The sequence below is a fragment of the Mustela nigripes genome, chromosome 9 (genome assembly GCF_022355385.1).
Source record: "Mustela nigripes isolate SB6536 chromosome 9, MUSNIG.SB6536, whole genome shotgun sequence".
Taxonomy (NCBI): domain Eukaryota; kingdom Metazoa; phylum Chordata; class Mammalia; order Carnivora; family Mustelidae; genus Mustela; species Mustela nigripes.
Window position 1 is genome coordinate 18,775,833 of NC_081565.1, and position 17,794 is coordinate 18,793,626.

Below are 17,794 nucleotides of genomic sequence, written 5' to 3' on the forward strand. Positions count from 1 at the left end.
AAAGAAAAAAATAATAAAAAAATAAAAAAGACCTATCACTTGTGCTCAATCAGCTTGGAACTAATCAGAGAGGAAAAGTCAATGTCCTCTTCTCATGAACAGTCACCTCTATGACCTCATGCTCTTTGCTAAGACAACTGGTCCACTCAGGCTAGGTCCTCTCCTTTCACAGGTAGATGTGTAGTAGAAACAAGAACTCTGAATAGTGATTTAAAGGAATGAGACCATCTTCCTGGCTCCTCTGTCTTAACCCCTGGACCACTGAAGGCAAGTGCCTTCACTTTTTCCAGAACTTTGACATTTCCAGCTGCACAAGGAAAATGAGCTCCTATGAAGCTCAAAAAGACAGAGGGCCTGGCAACATTTCGCAAAGTGGTGATGCAAACGTGATTTCTATTTCCAAGCCACACCACACACCTCCCCATCCTTCACTTTCACTTCCAGAAGCAGCACACTCCCCAGACCGGCTTGGCTGGCAGGCCTCCAGGGCAGGGACAGCTATATTTTCATTCGCCCTGCCCACTGACTTGATGGATTCTTTTTCTCCTCCTCCAGGGACTTTCCTAACTTCCTTCTGTAAACGAAGGAAGGAGCACATGAGCACACTGTATATAAATACGCTTGGGAAAGCTTTCTTCTTCTTCTTCTTTTTTTTTTTCCTAAACCAAACTTGGTTTCTGTTGTAGGCGGTGCATTCCCTAGTGGGGCGGGGCCCAGTGTGTTGTGGAGGGGGAGGGGAGAGGCCAGGGGGAGGAGTAGGCAGTGATTAATGCACCCACTGTGAGAGCTTGCCTCCTATTTAATGGAGGGTCTCTCTGCCCAGGGGGAGTCAGAGCCGTCTCTGGACAGAGCCGGCTCTGGACCAGCAGGAGGATGGCAGAGAATCTGGGGCTGGGCTTCGGGGAAACGGCCAGTGTGGAAATGCTGCCCGACGAGGGCAGCTGCACACCCAAAGCCAGAGCCAGGCTGGCAGCCAGGAGCAGCGCACACTGGGCCCTCACCTGCTGCCTGGTGTCGCTCCCCATCCTGGCAGGACTTACCACCTACCTACTCGTGGGCCAGCTCCGGGCCCAAGGAGATGCCTGTGTGTTCCAGGTAAGCACTGACCCAGGGTTCCATGGACCCACTACAGACACCTAGCAGGCACGACAGCTCTAGACAGTCGCCCTTGACCTACCTCACTCCCTGCTTACCCATGCAAAGGAAGCAGACTGTGAGGGCTGGAGAGGTCCCATTTGGTTTTTATCCTCAGTAATTCCAGGGGATGAATTGTGCCCCCTTTATATTTATATGGGAACAATCTCCAATAATATATTTTTAGATAATTATAATCATCTTGAACTGATAATCTGGGAACATTCTTTTTCTTTAAAAAAAAAAAAAAAAAAAACCTCCTTAAATTGCATAACTAACATGTGTCATCAAAGAAAGTTAGAAAACACAGAAAAGGAAAAGAAGATAATTATCATTAGCCACAACAGCAGAGAAGTGACCACCACTGACACTTTGGGGTATATGAGTCTATATTTTTTAATAAGATGAAATTATTTTGAAACTCCAAACTTGTTATCATTTTATTTGTGGTTAGTAAATTCAAAGCAGCATGATAATATAGATGGTTGTGTTACAGTCCTATATATGCATGTGCTATAATTTATTTAATAAACACCCTTTCTTGGATTTAGAAATATTCTCTTTCAGTGTTCAAGAAAGACCCTCTTGCCTGGTTATCTATCTTCATATCTTGCTGGGGGCTTGGGGTAGAGGAGTTTAGTCAAAAATGAATATAAGGCCAAGTCATAAGAGACTCGTAACCTCAGGAAACAAACTGAGGGTTGCTGGAGGGGAGGAGGGTATGTGCTATGGTGAGTGCTGTGAAGTGTGTAAACCTGGCAATTCACAGACCTGTACCCCTGAAACAAATAATACATTATATGTTAATTAAAAAATGAATATAATCTCTAGAGAGAATAATGGTGCCAAGTGGGGGGATATAGGTATCAAGGGAAACCTATAGGAACTTCAAAAATCTTAAAGACTGAAGACAGTGCCATTCAAATAACACACACACACACACACACACACACACACACACACACCCCTGCATGGTCTGTGATAACAGATTTCATGTGAGTCCAAAGTATTAAATTCCAGAGGAGAAAACAGACTTTCCAATTGGTCTACCAGGAAACCTGTCTCCTAAGCAATGCTGGCTGTCTTCAGAGCAGAAACACCAGGAGAGAGCAAGCAAGCCGCAAGCCGTGGCTGATGTGTAATACTCCACACCCCCTCAGGGTCAGCAAACAGACCTTGATTCTGGCGGCAGTGACCATGGCCACATGCCATCATTCAGAAAACAGAACTAGTCAGACAGCCCAGAAATGCCATTCATGTTAGAGAAGAAATTCAAGGCATGGCAAGTCGGGCTGTGACCTCTAGGCCACCATGGACCTGATTTCTACCAAGTCCAACCACAGTGTCTAGTTGGTGTTCTGGGACTCTGCGCTTTAGCCAGAAAGAGACTGTTGTTCTTGAACAAAGCATTGAGTGGCCTCGACTAACCTGAACTTTCCTGGGTTCTAGAGGGAAACAGTGCCTCTGCCTAAAATGTGGTGTTGAAATCCCCCATTTCGGCCGATGCCATAAAAAAAACTCCTTTCTTGATCTATAAGACCATCAGGCTCTGGAAGCACCTGGAAACCATCACCACCACTTCGTAGGGGGATGCCATGGTCTAAAGGAGCCAGTGATTTGTCCTGTCAGAAAGAGAGTAGGAGATTAAGGCTGTCACCAGACAGGAAGCCCCACAAGGAAAGCCATAAGTGCCTGTTCTCTCATAGCTACTCAAGAAATACAAAGGCTAATAGTGCATTCTGTGACCCTTCAATTGATCTCTCTGGGGAGCGGAAACGCAGAGGTTAGTGTGGTGGCTCGGCCAGACTGGAGAACTTCTCAGTCATCAGAAAAGAAGAAAGGGAAATAGGGGTGAGGCGGGGTCGTGTGGAGCAATCAAGAGTCCTGAAAAGAAACACCTGGCCCACTCAAACAAGAGAGTTTAAAGAAGAATGTGTAAAGAGTTTGAAAAAAGTTAAAGAAGAGTCTGCTTGCTGAGATGTAGGCAGATAAAAGGAAACCGAAGAGCTGAAAGCATCCTGGGGTTAGCAATGGTGGGAAGCCAGTCATTGCCTCTTAGCCTGAAGGGCCAGATGGAGGGAGCAGTTTTAGGGGAACCCAAGGAGAAGGAAAACATAGGAGAGGGCTAGCCTGCCTGCCAAAGAGCAGGGAGGAAGCAGGAGGAAGGATGGGAGAACTGGCCATGCTCTGTTCCCTGCCTCTCATCCCCCTGGCCAGACTGGAAGTCAAGCTCAAAAACCAAGAGGCAAGCTGTGCCCAGAAACCAGACTCAGGAGACATAGGGCAGGGCCGAGAAGGTCAAAGAGAGGTTCCCGTGGGCAAACAGAGAATAACCAGCTCAGAAAAGATGGAAGATAGGATTCAGGAAGGGAAGCTAAGTCACCAAGGACAGCGTGAGTGGGCATAACTAAGGTATCGTGGCTTGTAGACATTGAATTTGAATCCCAGCTCAGCCACCTCGGGCTGGGTAAAAATAGCCATGTGGTTTCAATTCTTTGAACCTGTTTCCTTTTCTACTGAAAGAGGATGCTAACGTTAACTCCCTGGCAGTGCTAAGACAAGTGCAGGAGCAGCTTGTCGGACAGGAACATGGGGAGAGTTACACAGCCGGCTCCTAAGGCATACTCTTCATGGTTACACCAGGCGTCAGGCAACTACTACCAAAAAGCAACAGTGACTGGTGTAGGAATGTTCCAGGTTTTTATCAGCACCAACCAAAACAGTTAAAAGAACTGTCCAAAATATATCAGTTTTAACCTGGGCACTTCCTCCAGGGGTTGTGTAAGGAAATACTCGATGCGACAAAATCCTTACCCAGGTAAGCTTGCAGAGCAGAGATCAAAATCAGATTTGAAAAGGTTTGGGAGAACTACCTTTACGGGAAGTGTCCGTAAATATGGCATCAATTAAATACAGCCAATTAAATATCTCCATGCAGTGAAAACTGTGGCCGATATTGTTTCTAAAAAAAAAAAAAATGATGCATCTCTGTAGGTAAGGATGGAGAATTTCTCAAAAATATGTTATTAAGTGGGGAAGGGAAAGGTACATAACAGTATATAGAATTGGAGATATTCCTTTTATATATATGTATGCATACCTACATATATATACCTATAATATTTCACATTTATGAATATGTTTTTAAATGCATAGACTATCTCAGGAAAAGACAAGAGATTGGTTGCTTTGCCAGCATCTAGTTTGGGGACCTGGGTGACAGGTAAAAGAGAGAGACATTTTTAAACTTAGCCTCCTTTGTACAAAATGTGTATGTTACATCTACCAAAAAAAAAAAAAAAAAAAAAAAAGCAGAGAGAGAGAAAGAGATAGTAAAATGTTTTAGGATCATTGGACTCCTGGGGAATGTCAGGTAAAGTCACGTGTTGGAAAAATCAGTTTGAAACCTGGCCTAGCCACTTCTTAGTCATGTTACATAACCTCCCTGCTCCTCAGGTTCCTTATGTATGAAAAGGAATACTTAGAAATGAAGTATTTAAAGTGTCTGGCAGAAGGTAGGAAATTAGTAAATGGTAGCAATTATCATTATTATGATTGAGGAACTTCCCTGCTCATGGACATGACATCGTACTCCATAACTTCTCCACCTGCTCTGGAATCTGCCATCACTGGGCCAGAGAGCAGGTTTGAGCACGGGAGGGCCTTTCTTGGTCTCTGGTATTTACCAGCTATCTCCCTCCCTCCTTCTCCACCTTGGTCTTGTATCAACAACCTACACTCCAATCCATTCTTTACCCAGCTGCGTTGGACCATGGCCTGAGCCTTCTTTGGGCCCTTAGTGGCTTCCCTTGCTCTCAGGCTGGGTGTGTGGGCCCCATTCTGGCTTACAGGTGCCTGGAGACCAGGCTGCATCTTCCCCACGCACTGCCCTGGCTCACACAGGGTCTGTAGTCCAGGCATGACATAATGCACAGAGCAGGCCCCCAGTACTGTGCAGCACCTTGGTGGGGAGGGGGGTCATGAGACACAACTTCCTTGGACTGCACCTCCGTCTCTGTCCTTCCCTTGCAGTGCTGCTTCTGGAATCCCCACATGCTCACCCCAGATTCTCCTTGCTTCCCTGCAATCTCCCTTCCACCTCTTCCTGAAAATCCCTGCAAGGCTCCTAGTTCTTGATCCCTGCTCACCTCTCCCCTGCGCACCTGCCCCTGAGTCCCCTACCCCCACCCCAGTCTCCATCCAGAACAACAGGACCCCATAGGGATGCCAGCTGAGGCTACAGAGGGATGAAGGCTGACCTTATAATAACTTATTAGACACCAGACACCGGTCTAAGCATCTTCGTACCTAAGGTTTTTGGAAGACTAAATGAGATCGTGCCCATAAGCCCTTTGCCTGGTATCTGGCATATATGCCTGTGTGAAACATTTGCTGTTATCACAAAACACATCATCTGGGTTAGTCCTTGAAATCACACAATGAGGAAAGTGCCACTATTATCTCCATTTTAGAGGTAATGAGCTGCAGCTTAGAAAGCCAAGCCATGGGCCTAAAGTCACACTGAGTGTGACAATGGGATTCAAATAGTCCTCCAAAGCCCACTGTGCTGGTCTGCCTGTGGTGTTAACCCAGCAAATCCTTCACTTCTTGGGGTAGTCAGGAGCATCTAAGAAGGATTTCCTAAAAAGTGCCTGTCACATAGTAAGTGCTCAAGAAATGCGAGTCTCTTTCCTCCCCTGGGGTCACCTTGCTGTCCCTGGCACACAGAAGGCACTCACTAAGTGTTAGCTGGGTGGCAAAAGAGAGAGAGCAAGGGATACACAAGGTACCTGACCTCCTTAAGCCATCTGTTCCCCATTGGTCAAAGGGAGAGGTGAACCCACTTTCTTCCTAGCCCCGTGCTAAGCATTCTGCAAGATGATGTCGGCAAGCTTTTGCCATGAAGTAGATGTTCAACAGACACGATTTCCCTGCTTACTCCATCTTGGGTGTGAACCTTTTTGTCTCACTCAGGCTGTTTCCTCTTTGGAAATGGGGACAGTTCTGACAATCCCTTTCCAGGATTGTCTAGAGAAAACAAACAGATGGCTGAGATAAAAGTGCTTTGGAAATTGCAACACCCGGAGCCCTCGGTGGCTTTGCCCTGGCTCTAGCCTCTGCAGGTCCTGACACACCAGGCAGAGGAGCCCGCTCACCCTGAAGGTCAGGCTGGAGGTAAAGGGCAGGAAGACTGGAACTAGTGAAGGGGTGTGAGGGCAGGGTGAGCCCACCATGGGCATGAATCCCAACATCTGTTACATCTCTGAGCTGATGACTCTGGGATCCATTCATTCACCTGTTAAAATAAACACACACATGAGACTCCCAGGTGACTCAGGCAGTTAAGCATCTAACTCTTGATTTCAGCTCAGGTCATGATCTTAGGGCCATGAGATCAAGCCCTGCCTCAGGCTCCATGCTCGATGTGGAACTTGCTTAAGATTCTCTCTCTCCCCCTCTCCCTCTGCCCCTCTTCTCCTCTCTTCCTCTCTAAGAAACATATAAATAAATAAGCACAACGTTACTCCATGCCCAGCACTGGGGGCTCTTAGGTCCTCACCAGACAGACCACATGCTGTCCACCTGTAAGAGGTCTTCTCCTAGCCTGGTCTCCTTAATGAGGCCCAGCCACTGACTGCAGTAACAAGGGTGGAATTTGAGATGGATGGAGGGCACATTCCATTCCCTCAAGCCCTTTGCACTGGAAGGAGCAGACAGAAGCCAGCCATAGATGGAGGAAGCCTCTTCTGATGGGAGAAGGATGAAGCCATCCAGAGCTCCTATTGGATCCAAACCTGCCACCAGTCATAGAGAGACCCAAGGATGGCTTCTGTATACCACCAAAGTGGTGAAACCAAAGGGAACTTATGCAGAACCAACAATGTTGACTGAGCCCAAAGAAAGATGGAAAGTGAATTGGATATCCACTGTCTGTGTGGGCTTCCTCAGGCATCAGGATGCTCCCGGCAGGGAAGAATGATGCCTGCCTTCAGTGATGAGGAGACTGAGTCTCACCGAGGCTAGGTGACAAAGTCAGATTGCTAGGAAACCCTAACGCTGAGATTCCCACAATTGCTCACCTGCCAACACCACCCAGAGAGGTTCTTAGTGCTGCACCCCTCTGAATGTTGGGTGTGAAGCCCTGTCCAGTGCACTGGGGAGGGTAATGAATCGAAAAGGTCCTGGAATAAAACATTTCCAGATTGGATTTATACTTGCACAAGTACAAACAGAGAAAAGTGAAAGGCAAAACCGAGGAGGCAATGAATGGTCTGTGTATTTCTCCTAGAAGTGCTGGGAGGGTGTTATGGGTCATAAAACATTGATGTTTTTGCAATTGCGGCATTTATGACACAAAGAAATGGATCTCTCTTCCTGTTTACGAATATACTAGATGGTGGGTATGGGACATGGGTGAAAGGCCAAATGGGTTGTTAGTTAAAATACACTCAAGGGATTTGTTTCCGGGGAAATGCCAATAAGAGGATCTCAAAGATCATCTTGCTTCAGGCTCCATGGTCCATGGTGTGTACTCAGCTGAAGTTTATGGGGCTCCTGATACAACACCGAGGTCTGCCCTTGGTCTGAAGTTTCAGATCCCAGACCCTCCATTTACTCTTTGACCTTTGGCTTACAAAGCCTCTAAAAAGGTGATGCCCTCCTTTGAGAGTAATTGGAGTGGTAGACATAAACCCCGGTATAAGACCTGGCACTCGGGGAGCATGAGACTGGATAGCAGTCTCCCCTCCTCCATCTTTTCCTTCTCCGGTTGAATTATTAGAGTAATTCCAAAAATGTGTCAGAGGTTGCCAATCAGCATACCCCCCCCCCAAAAAAAAGTGAGAAGAAAAAAAAGAAAGAAACTCAAATAAGAGTGAAAAATCCCCTGACCTATAGAAACTAAGGGGTAGAAAGCACCGGCTTGCTTCGCTTGCGCTGGTAGCCACAGGCACCCCGCTGTTCTACTAATATAAATCCACATGGGCAAACACGTTTGCCTTTTCTGACTCTGACTCCTGGCCAAAGCTTGCAACCTTCCAGAAACATCTCTGGAGCCATGACCAACCAAAGCTTGATGAAAAACTTGGAGGCGCCAGTAACTAAAAGATTATGGCCATATTAAGTTTTAATTTTTTTAAATTTAAACAAGAACTCAACACTTGGCATGTATTCTAATATTAAAAGGTCTCTCCTTTTTTTTTTTTTTGATTGCCAAACTCAGGAAAAAGTCACTGAGGTCAAACCCACTTCCACCTTCTGGCTCTCTTTTCTACCTGTCTTTCTGACACCTAAACATCAGCATATTTTGCTGGTTGGATAATCTGGCAGAAGTGCCAGGCACTGTCTGAGGCACCAGAAATCTGTTGGTGAGCAAGAGACAAACCACGTCATTGCCCACAGGCAGCTTGGATTGTACTAGAAAGTGAAAAGCTTTGTTGCCAACAAGAGAGGGCATTGACCCAGCTCAAATGTAGAAGCCTTCCCCCAAATAAGCTACTAACTATTTCTTCGTCTCAGATCTCCTCTTCATTCGTTCTTGCTTCCCATCACAAAAATCTTCCTCCCACGAAGAGGTATTATTAAGAGAAGCAGCAGGGGAAGGTTGTCGATGTTCTTGGAAAGAGAGTCCCAGCTGCTGTTCTTGGGGACTCTTGGACTGTTGAGGTCTTTAGCACCTGCTGTTGGGCACTATCACAGGCTCCAGAAGAATAGCAGACTCTAGGCAACTAAAATGTGTACACATCCAACTACACATGAAGATAACTGTGTGCCCAAGTTACAGAAATCCAGCAAAGAGGGAAATGTGTTCACGTCGCAGATACATGCTCAGAGATAGGGAGACTCAGAGCCGAAGGGAATGCTCCCGTCTCTTAGCTGAGTGTCTGCTTAGACAAAAATAAGCAGATGTTCAAGAAGATTTCTCAGCAGAATACTAAATGAAGCCGAAGGCCGGCTGGGACAGTACCATTTCAGACACGAGAGGATTCAGCCATGCTTTCCCCAATTCTTCCCCTTCAGTTTTCAGCCTCGCCAAAGACCACTTTTTGTTTTGTTTTGTTCTGTTTTGTTTTTATCAGCTCTGATAACAGCAAATAAGGAAACAGTCTACAGAATAAGCTCATTTCTAGGCTGCTTCTGCACCCCACCCCATCCCCAAAGCCCATTGAAGTTATTGATGCAGGACAAGTAGTCACATCAATTGGGTTTAGGTTTTCCAATGCAACTGTATTCACAACACTATGCTGAATGTATATATGGGTTCACATGGCAGCAGAAATCCTTGTAGTTTCCCAGCTGCTTCCATGCTTTGTTGGGCCTTCATACTCTTGCACAAGTTATTAGCCTTGTCTGGAAGGGTCATTACATTTTATCGCCTGGCTAATACCTGTGGGACCTGTAAGACTCACTTCAGAGGTAATTTCCCCTGATTCCCCCACTTCTGGGCTGGGTTCCTGTTTTCTGAGCTCTGTGTTTCCCCTGCTGTCACGGTGCATGGAGCTGCCGATACTCGTCCATCTACCTCACTGGAGGGGGAGCTGATCCGGAAGTGAGAGGACGCAGTGGCTTAGAGCCATGGAGTCTAGAGTGGACTGGCCTGGGTTCAAATCCTATTTCTCCACTTTCCAGCTGTGGGACACTGGGCAAGTTACTTAACCTGACTGGGCTCCCTTTCCAATATAAGAGTATGAATAGCAGCTACCTTAAGAGTCGTCACAAAGCTGAAGGAGATGATGCATGCGAAAAGCGCAGCAGAGCATGGCGCCCCTCCTGGTTCAACAGATAGTAGCTACACTTCCTGCATCTTCCAAGTCCTTCGAATCATTCTGGGGTTCTCATGGCTGCAGCACAGAGTACCCAGAGAGGAAGAGATAGTGGGTAACAAGAATGGGGTGGTCAGCTGGGACCTTGAATGCCAAGATAGGTATTTGGGCCTCTGTCTAGAAGGCCATGGTGAGCCATTGAAGGTTTATGGACAGAATTGTGTCCCCATAGAGTGATGCTTTAGAAAAAGCACTCTGAGAGCAGGCGAGGAGATTTCAAGACAAGGAGAACCAGATGCTAAAGGACCAGTGAAGAGACTGATGGGAAAAATCTAGGAGAAGAGTGTGCTGAAGCCTATGAGAGCGGGAGAGGGGGAGGGAGGCATGAATGAGAAAAACTGCAAAATAGAAATGAAGTTTGGGTTTGTGGGAGAAGAAAGAAGCAAGTTTCAAGCCTGGAAACTGAAGGCAAGCAGTTGCCCAGCCATTCACAGAATTAGGATGGAGGCGATGGAAAGATAATGGGGTTTGTTGTTCAAAGACAAGATCTCTGCCCTCAAGAAGCCTTCCAGTGGAGGTTAGGTAGCATGGCTTGGGACTAAAAAGAGCCTGGCTATCTGGGCTCTAATGAGATCACTGCAACCGCTCATGGTCCTGCTCATTGTCCTGCTAAGCAATGACATAGCTACACCCACATGACCACACGGACATGTGTAGAGAAGGCCATGCACACAGCATCACCCCAGAAGACACATGTAGACATACAAAACACATCAGCTTCTCCCTCCCCCACTGCTGGAGCTGTCTGCTGTCATACCCACATGGACACACAATTCCTTATTCACAAGTACGATCTCACACGCACACACAGGCTCTAAGATATAGAACTGGTCACACGAGGATCCCTGTCTGTGGGAACTATGTAGTTACAAGGACCCAATCAGAACCTTCTGAGTTGAATCAATATCATATCAGAAAAGGTTTTCTTGGAAATGGTAAAATGTAAGGTGGTGATTTTATCCCTAAGCAAAGGACTTAGCTTTGCTTAGCTTTCCTCCTGAGCTTTTGTGTTCAAACACAGTAATTCCTTCATTTCTTATGTGTTCTTTGCCCTGACTCATCCATCTGATTGGATCCTTATCTCAAACCCAGGGGTTATCTGAGGCTAGGGATGTTATTTTTCCCATTTTTCAAATGAGGGCACCAGAGCTCAGAGAGGAAACGTGTCTTGCTCAAGATCATATTGTTGATAAATGGTGATGGCAGGACTCAAATTCTGGTCTGTCTGTCTCCAAAGCAATTACTCTTCCACACCTGTGTGGTATCTGAAATGCTTCACAAGCTAGGATTGCAAAAATGGACATGTCTCCATGTAACGCACAGAGACAAGGGGCTGGTGGGAAGGAGAACAGAGCCCTTATTTCTTTTTCTGTATCACTTTTTTAAAAAAATAGTTCTAATTTTAAATCATGATGGAAAAAAAGAAAATAAAGCAAGTGCCGTCATTTGTTCAAATAATAGAAGCAGTGACAGATGTCAGAGCATCCTAGAAGAGAACAGGGAAGACTCTTAGGACAGAAATTCACAGTTGAGCTTCCAAGACAAGTGTAGAAGAGAGAAGGTCATTGGGGTGCTGAAGGAGGAAAGGGAAGTGCTTGGGTGCAAGATTCCCCTCCAATGAATATTCTCATTGCCATGTCTGTCATCTCAGAGTGCCCCAGTTGGGTAGCAGCAGCATCTTAATCATGCCCTTGTTATGTGCAGCTGTGGGGTTGAGTGACAAAAGGACCACAGGTAGGCTGAATAATATCTTTCTTTTCCAACAGACTTCAAAAGGACTAGAATTTGGATCTTCACATCAGCGAGCTTGTAAGTGTGCTCATATTTGTTGCCTTTTCTTGTGGGGAACAGAACATTTAGTAGTTTGGGTATGTGGGAGGTTCAGAGGGATGAAAATCCAGAAGATAAGTAAGTTTGCTTCCCAGTCACTAAAAAGACAAAATGGCACTGTGGCCAAGTGCTTTGTCTATGGAGGTGATGGCCTTTGGGCAAATAATGTCACCTATCTCTATCTCAGGCTATTCACCTATAAATTGATTATAATGGTACTTACCTTCTCAGGATTGACTCAGTTAATTCCTATAAAAGTATTAGAACAATGCCTAATCCTACCTGCTCCCTACCCCATTTCTTAAATCATCCAGATGCTTCAGTGGACACTGCTAAAGGGACCCTGAATAAGGCCAAAGGCCAGTTTGCCCCCCTCCCCTGAAGCAGCAGCAGGGAGGAAAGAGCAATGTGAGTTCATTGAGCATAGACCATGGGATGAGAGCGCTCTCCATTCATGATAGCAATGGATGTGCCCATCTTTGAGATGAGAAAACAGAGTCTTGGGAAGGTTGGAAACTTGCCCTAAGTTATGGGCCAAGATTCATTTGTGTCCAAGACTCTTCCTCCTGAGGCTTCTCTGTCCCTAAAAAAAAAAAAGGACAACAATCCACGATGGACCAAGCTGAAGGGGAGGAATGTTTCTCTCCAGTTGCAGGCACCACACAAGTCCAAAAATACCATCTTTTCTCCAGCCACCGTGGCTCACACAAAGCCTATCTCTTCTTCCCCTACAGATGCATCTACCGGAGCTGGTGGAGATAAGCCAAGGGCACATCTGACAGGTATTTCTCCCTGGTGTGTTTTCCAGGAGATCATGTATGGGCCATGGACCCAAGATTTCTTTCAGCGGGTTTGCCAAAACTCATTCTAGTAGCTCCAAACCGGAAACTACACACCTTGGTAACTGACTTCTTCTCTCAGTTGAGGGTTTTTTGATGTCTTCCTCCCTTAAGGGGTCCAAAGGCCCATGTCTCTTGGGCATTCTCTTTCAGATTCTATCAGTCCTCTCCCTTTCTCTCTTTCTCTCTTTCACACACACGCCCTCAGTCATTCAGAATTTGCAATGGTGATTTGCATAATTCTGAATCTGGTCAAAGATGAAAGACCCCTTGAGTTGTTAAATGTATTGAGTCCCTCTGTACCCCATTCAAGGTGAAGTGATTAGACATTTGCATTCAGAGAGACATTTGTGAAGAATTTTTGTTGATGTGAGAGATTAAAAGCAGCCTCAGAATATAACCAGCTGGCCAGTTTCTCAAGCCTAGTGTTGACATTTCTGGCATCTGATGCCTGAAATTGCATATGCATCTAAGACTCCAGAGAGAAGAGTGAGACTGTGCACACATATGTGTTAAATACCCGTTAAAAAACCATGGAGTTAAAAGCGAGCATACTCTCCTGACCTCTAGGAAAATTTGCGGCCCACAGGGGAATATCCTTGAGACCCAAGGCATGTGACTTACATATGACCAAGAGGAAAATGTTTGTGGTGAGTCCTGAGTGAGAACTAGGACCAGACAGACACCAAGTCACCAGTCACTTATCACTTGCCTTTAAGAATGGGAGAGATTGAACAAGCCGGGCAGGAAAATCCTAATAACAGAGTGTGAGGTATCACCCCTCTTCCTACTGAATGGGGGACCTGGGGAAGGGAATCTAGGCTCTACTGAGCTCCTCGTGTGTACCAGGCACTGTATGAGGCATTTTACAACCATGATCTTAATTAACAGGCATATGAGCCCAGCAAGCCAAGTCACTTGTCCCAAGTCACATACATGACTCGGAAGAGCTGAGATTCGAGTCTGACTCTTAGACCTGCTCTGTTTCCATTACAACCCACTTCCCATCCTGTCTCCCACTTGCTGCCACGTTGACACAGAACGAATCACATACCAGTTCAATAAAACTCACCTTATCTAGAGATTAATTTTTTTTGTTGTTTGCTCATCCCAGAGGATTTTTTTTTTAAATCTACTGCACCACCCACAAGGAGATGATCAAGGGTGATTAATAAAAATGCCTTTCACAGATTTTGCAAAGAAGTGACAGAGTTCTCCCGAGCCCACTGAGTGTAGGGGCCAGAAAGACCACGTGCCTTCTGAACGTGTGTCACTGTACAAAACAAGCCAGGGTCTAGTCAGCATCAGCAAAGATGCTTTAGAAAAATCCAGGAACCGGGTTTCTAGGGAGCCACTGGGTGTGAAAGTTGCTAAATAGTTCCTTCAAGATAACCTATCCCAAACGGTGGCTGATAGCACATATCGGGGATCGCTATGGACTTCTGAAGCAGTCGTAGAAAATTAAAATATCTTTTTATTTTCCTAAAATGTATTAGTTTTACTGAATGTTATCTTATTGGAAATCAATGGCTTGGTTCTAGTCATTATTTTACTATCCATATACTTCATCAAAGCACTCATTTATATGTCCAAGTATATAATGTATCTTTGTAAGCAATGTAAACATTAAGAACATGTAAAAATATATGCAGTGAAATAGGCTTATTTTTTAGTCTGTCAAAATGAGAGATGCTGGTTTAGTTGGGGAAAGTAAATATGTGTTGAGTACTTGCCATAGCCAGCCTCATGATAAAAATGTCCACGTCTCTTCTATTCACTTGATTTTCCAAATGAGACTAGGAAGGGGCTTTATCTCCGGCTCACAGACAGGAAATCGAGACTCAGAGAGAAGGGACCTCCATCACTGATTAAAAACATTGCACACCATAGAGCTGAAGTGGCCCCAAGCCCTGGTCCCTTACACTCCACAAGCCAATTACATCAGCTTGTATTTTGGTATCAGAGAAAGATTTCCAAAATATTCTGGATCTCTGGTTTCAATATCTGTCCTGCATGTTGATTTTTTGTTAATCACCACCTGAATTTCAATAACTTTGGACAGTATCATTGCAGGGGAGCTACAGGTTACACCTGATTCCCTAAAATGCCCTCTCTTTGCAGTAAGGTATGTCTAAAACAAAAGGCTAATGAAAGGGAATGCAGTTTAGAGGGTATTCCTAATAGTTGGGAATTTTATACACACCGTCCCTTTTCATCCTTTCCATGGGTATTTTTATATCTTTAAAAAAAAAAAAGAGGAAAGATATGTCAAATGAAAAACAAATCCTGACCTAGTAAGGAGAGAGCTTTTGCAACAGGATTAGTGCACAGTGCAAGAGAGGAGGAGGAAGATGAGTGGTAATAGGGAGAATGCGCTGGCCAGGTTGTCTGTGAGTGTCTGAAGGTCAAGCTAAAAGGGGTTTTCTTTTACAGAAAAGAGTGAACAAAGCTAGAAAGAACAAGGAAAGAAGTGGGATAAAGGTTGGCCTCTTAGCGTCAGAAAATGCTTTACCCAGAGGCCAGCCTATTCTCAGGAGAGGGTAGGCCAAACTTCGGGGGCCTGGAGACAGGAGAGAAGCTGAACCAAAGTCTGGTTGACAAGCATTATGTTCCCGTGGATCACTGAAGACAGTACCGTTCAGCTAATCATTTATGAGGCAGAGAATGGCGATTTGGAGATTCTGGTGTCCGGTCTTGCCAGAGGTACCCAGGGAGGGGAAAGGGGACCCATCGGTTTCATTTAAGTCATTTGGAGAAGAGGTTTATCGCAGTGGGCTGTTTTCTGAAACACCAAAGAGTAAGATTTCTTAACCTCCAGTACTTCCCAGGATCCCAGAGCTCAGGTAAAATTCTAAACTATCAGGAAAGAAAACTCGGACTCAGAGAAGCAAAGTCATTTATCCCTAAGATGCTACTCTCTGAACAAAAATACGTGTCTGCTTATATCTCCTCCACTCATTGCTCCTCAAGAAGCTCGTTAGCTGTTGGTTTCATTCAATCACTTTACTCTGAAAACAATAGGAGACTCTTTTTGGCAAAGTCCACAGGTTCTGACACGAGCAAATTTAACCTCTCTCTTGCCTTTGCAGTTGTCAGACAAAGTCCCACGCAGTCCTCGAAAAATCAGTTTCCGGCTCTGCACTGGGAACATGAACTCGGCTTGGCCTTTACCAAGAACCGGATGAACTATACAAATAAATTCCTGGTGATCCCAGAGTCGGGAGACTACTTTGTTTACTCCCAGGTCACATTCCGGGGGACCAAATCTGAGTGTGGTGAAATCCGCCAAGGGAGCCGACCGAACAAGCCAGACTCCATCATCGTAGTCATTACCAAGGTAACAGACAGCTACCCAGAACCGACCCAGCTCCTAATGGGGACCAAGTCAGTGTGCGAAGTAGGCAGCAACTGGTTCCAACCCATCTACCTAGGGGCCATGTTCTCCTTGCAGGAAGGGGACAAGCTGATGGTGAACGTCAGTGACATCTCTTTGGTGGATTACACAAAAGAAGATAAAACTTTCTTTGGAGCCTTCTTGCTGTAGGGGTGAGGCAAGCATCCTCGTGTGAAGGTCCTCTGCCTCCTTGTTCTTAATTTTCCTTCACTCATATGCAATTATAACAAGGTTTTGTTTTTGTTTTTGTTTTTGTTTGTTTTGGAGCATTCCACAGAAACAGTGGCTTAGCTATGAAATTAGAAGCCTGAAATTTCATATTGTATATGCCTTACTGATGAGAATCTTAACCAGAAAACAATAGAACAGAGCTGACATATGACTGTGGTTGCTTGGAAAAGGGGTGAGTTTCTAAACACTGAGACATGACCACCAAATGAAAGGAGGTCTACTCGGAACATTTCCACCCCATTCGTACCATACACTGGCCACCAGTGGGCCCAATTATTGTGGGATTTGATCATGAAATATTTGCTTCAGTTCAGGAGCCCTTGATGAACATCCAAAGCCGTAGAAAATGGTATAAACCCTAGGGCCAAATCCTTCAATAGTTTCTCCAAACACATACTTTAAATCCTTGTCTTAAAAAAAAAAAAAAAAAAAAAAAAAAAAAAAATAAAAACGTTTTTTAAAAAAAAAAAAAAAAAAAAAAAAAAACAAGAAGAGAGCTGGTATTTATCATGAACATTCAAAAAGAAGGAAAGAAGGAAGGAAGGAAGGAAGGAAAAAAATTATTTTCATGCCATCTATGGCAAATGAGAAAAGCAACCCCTCCTTTTATTATGTACACAGGCATGAAAATAAACAAGTGTGAGTTCCACGTGCATATCAAATATACAACAATAGCATTTACTCAACACAGCTTTCTTGAGCACTACCTTAACCCAGAAGATACTATGAGGACTAAGACAGACTATTCAAAACTTAAATGAATTCCACTCCGTGGTTCCTGATTAAATATCACTCAACGTCCCCCAAGTCCTAAAACAATATCTCATCTGACACTAGTATGTAAGATTTCTGAAGCTCTCCGGACTGTGTAAGATATCCAGCTGATTAGGTCATTCAAGAAACTCTAGCCAACTAGACCGGCTCTGCAACAAACCAGATCGATGCCCAGAGACAGAAGACTCATTCTCTGGTAGGTGGGTGCGGGGTACAGTCAATCACCAGATCTAGAGAAGTTAACTTAGATCGGCTTCGAGGTGTGACTCACAATTTTATTAGGGTATTTTTCTCTTAAAATCTTCAAGGGATTTCAATATGGGCTGAGCTAATCAGACCAGCCAAGGCTTCTCCCCTGGAGGAAAGGCAGGACATTAAGAAGGTCCTTCCTGCCTGTCGGTGACTTCTCTAATCTGTATGATTTTCCTGCACGGATATGCCAAGGGTAGGAGGGGCATCTCGGCTCTTCACCTCAGTTGACTCGTCTACAAAGTAGGAATCCACCAATTTGTTCCTAGGATCAAATGAGCTCATGGGCGAGGAAACACGTTCGCTCTGAGCATTCCGTGCAGTCAAAGAGCATGTTGGTATGACATGGGCCATGACCTATTGTCAACACTGCCCATTGCAGGAGACATTCACGAATGGGTCTAAAAGCCAACTGAGCACCCAGATCAATCTAACGCTTGTTGCCAGGAGACTACAGAGGCATGAAGGTGTGTGATGGGGCTTCTGAGTGGGATGATTGATGTTGCAGTACTTGATCGATA

The 17,794-nt window shown here is 45.1% G+C and overlaps 1 protein-coding gene across 1 annotated transcript; it reads left to right on the forward strand.

Moving 5' to 3' along the window:
* Nucleotides 1-781: 781 nt before the first annotated feature.
* Nucleotides 782-16,689, forward strand: TNFSF15 (TNF superfamily member 15). Its single transcript, XM_059410957.1, has 4 exons — nt 782-1,095; nt 11,723-11,765; nt 12,521-12,568; nt 15,715-16,689. Exons 1-4 carry the CDS (start codon nt 874-876, stop codon nt 16,167-16,169), a joined length of 768 nt encoding a protein of 255 aa, XP_059266940.1. The 5' UTR covers nt 782-873; the 3' UTR covers nt 16,170-16,689.
* Nucleotides 16,690-17,794: the final 1,105 nt, after the last annotated feature.

Excerpts from the sequence above, each read along its gene's own strand:
- TNFSF15 (XM_059410957.1), top strand. The coding sequence starts at position 874 with ATGGCAGAGAATCTGGGGCTGGGCTTCGGGGAAACGGCCAGTGTGGAA. Across the intron at positions 1,096-11,722 it reads GAGATGCCTGTGTGTTCCAG|ACTTCAAAAGGACTAGAATT; the intron begins GTAAGCACTGAC and ends CTTTTCCAACAG. Across the intron at positions 11,766-12,520 it reads ATCTTCACATCAGCGAGCTT|ATGCATCTACCGGAGCTGGT; the intron begins GTAAGTGTGCTC and ends CTTCCCCTACAG.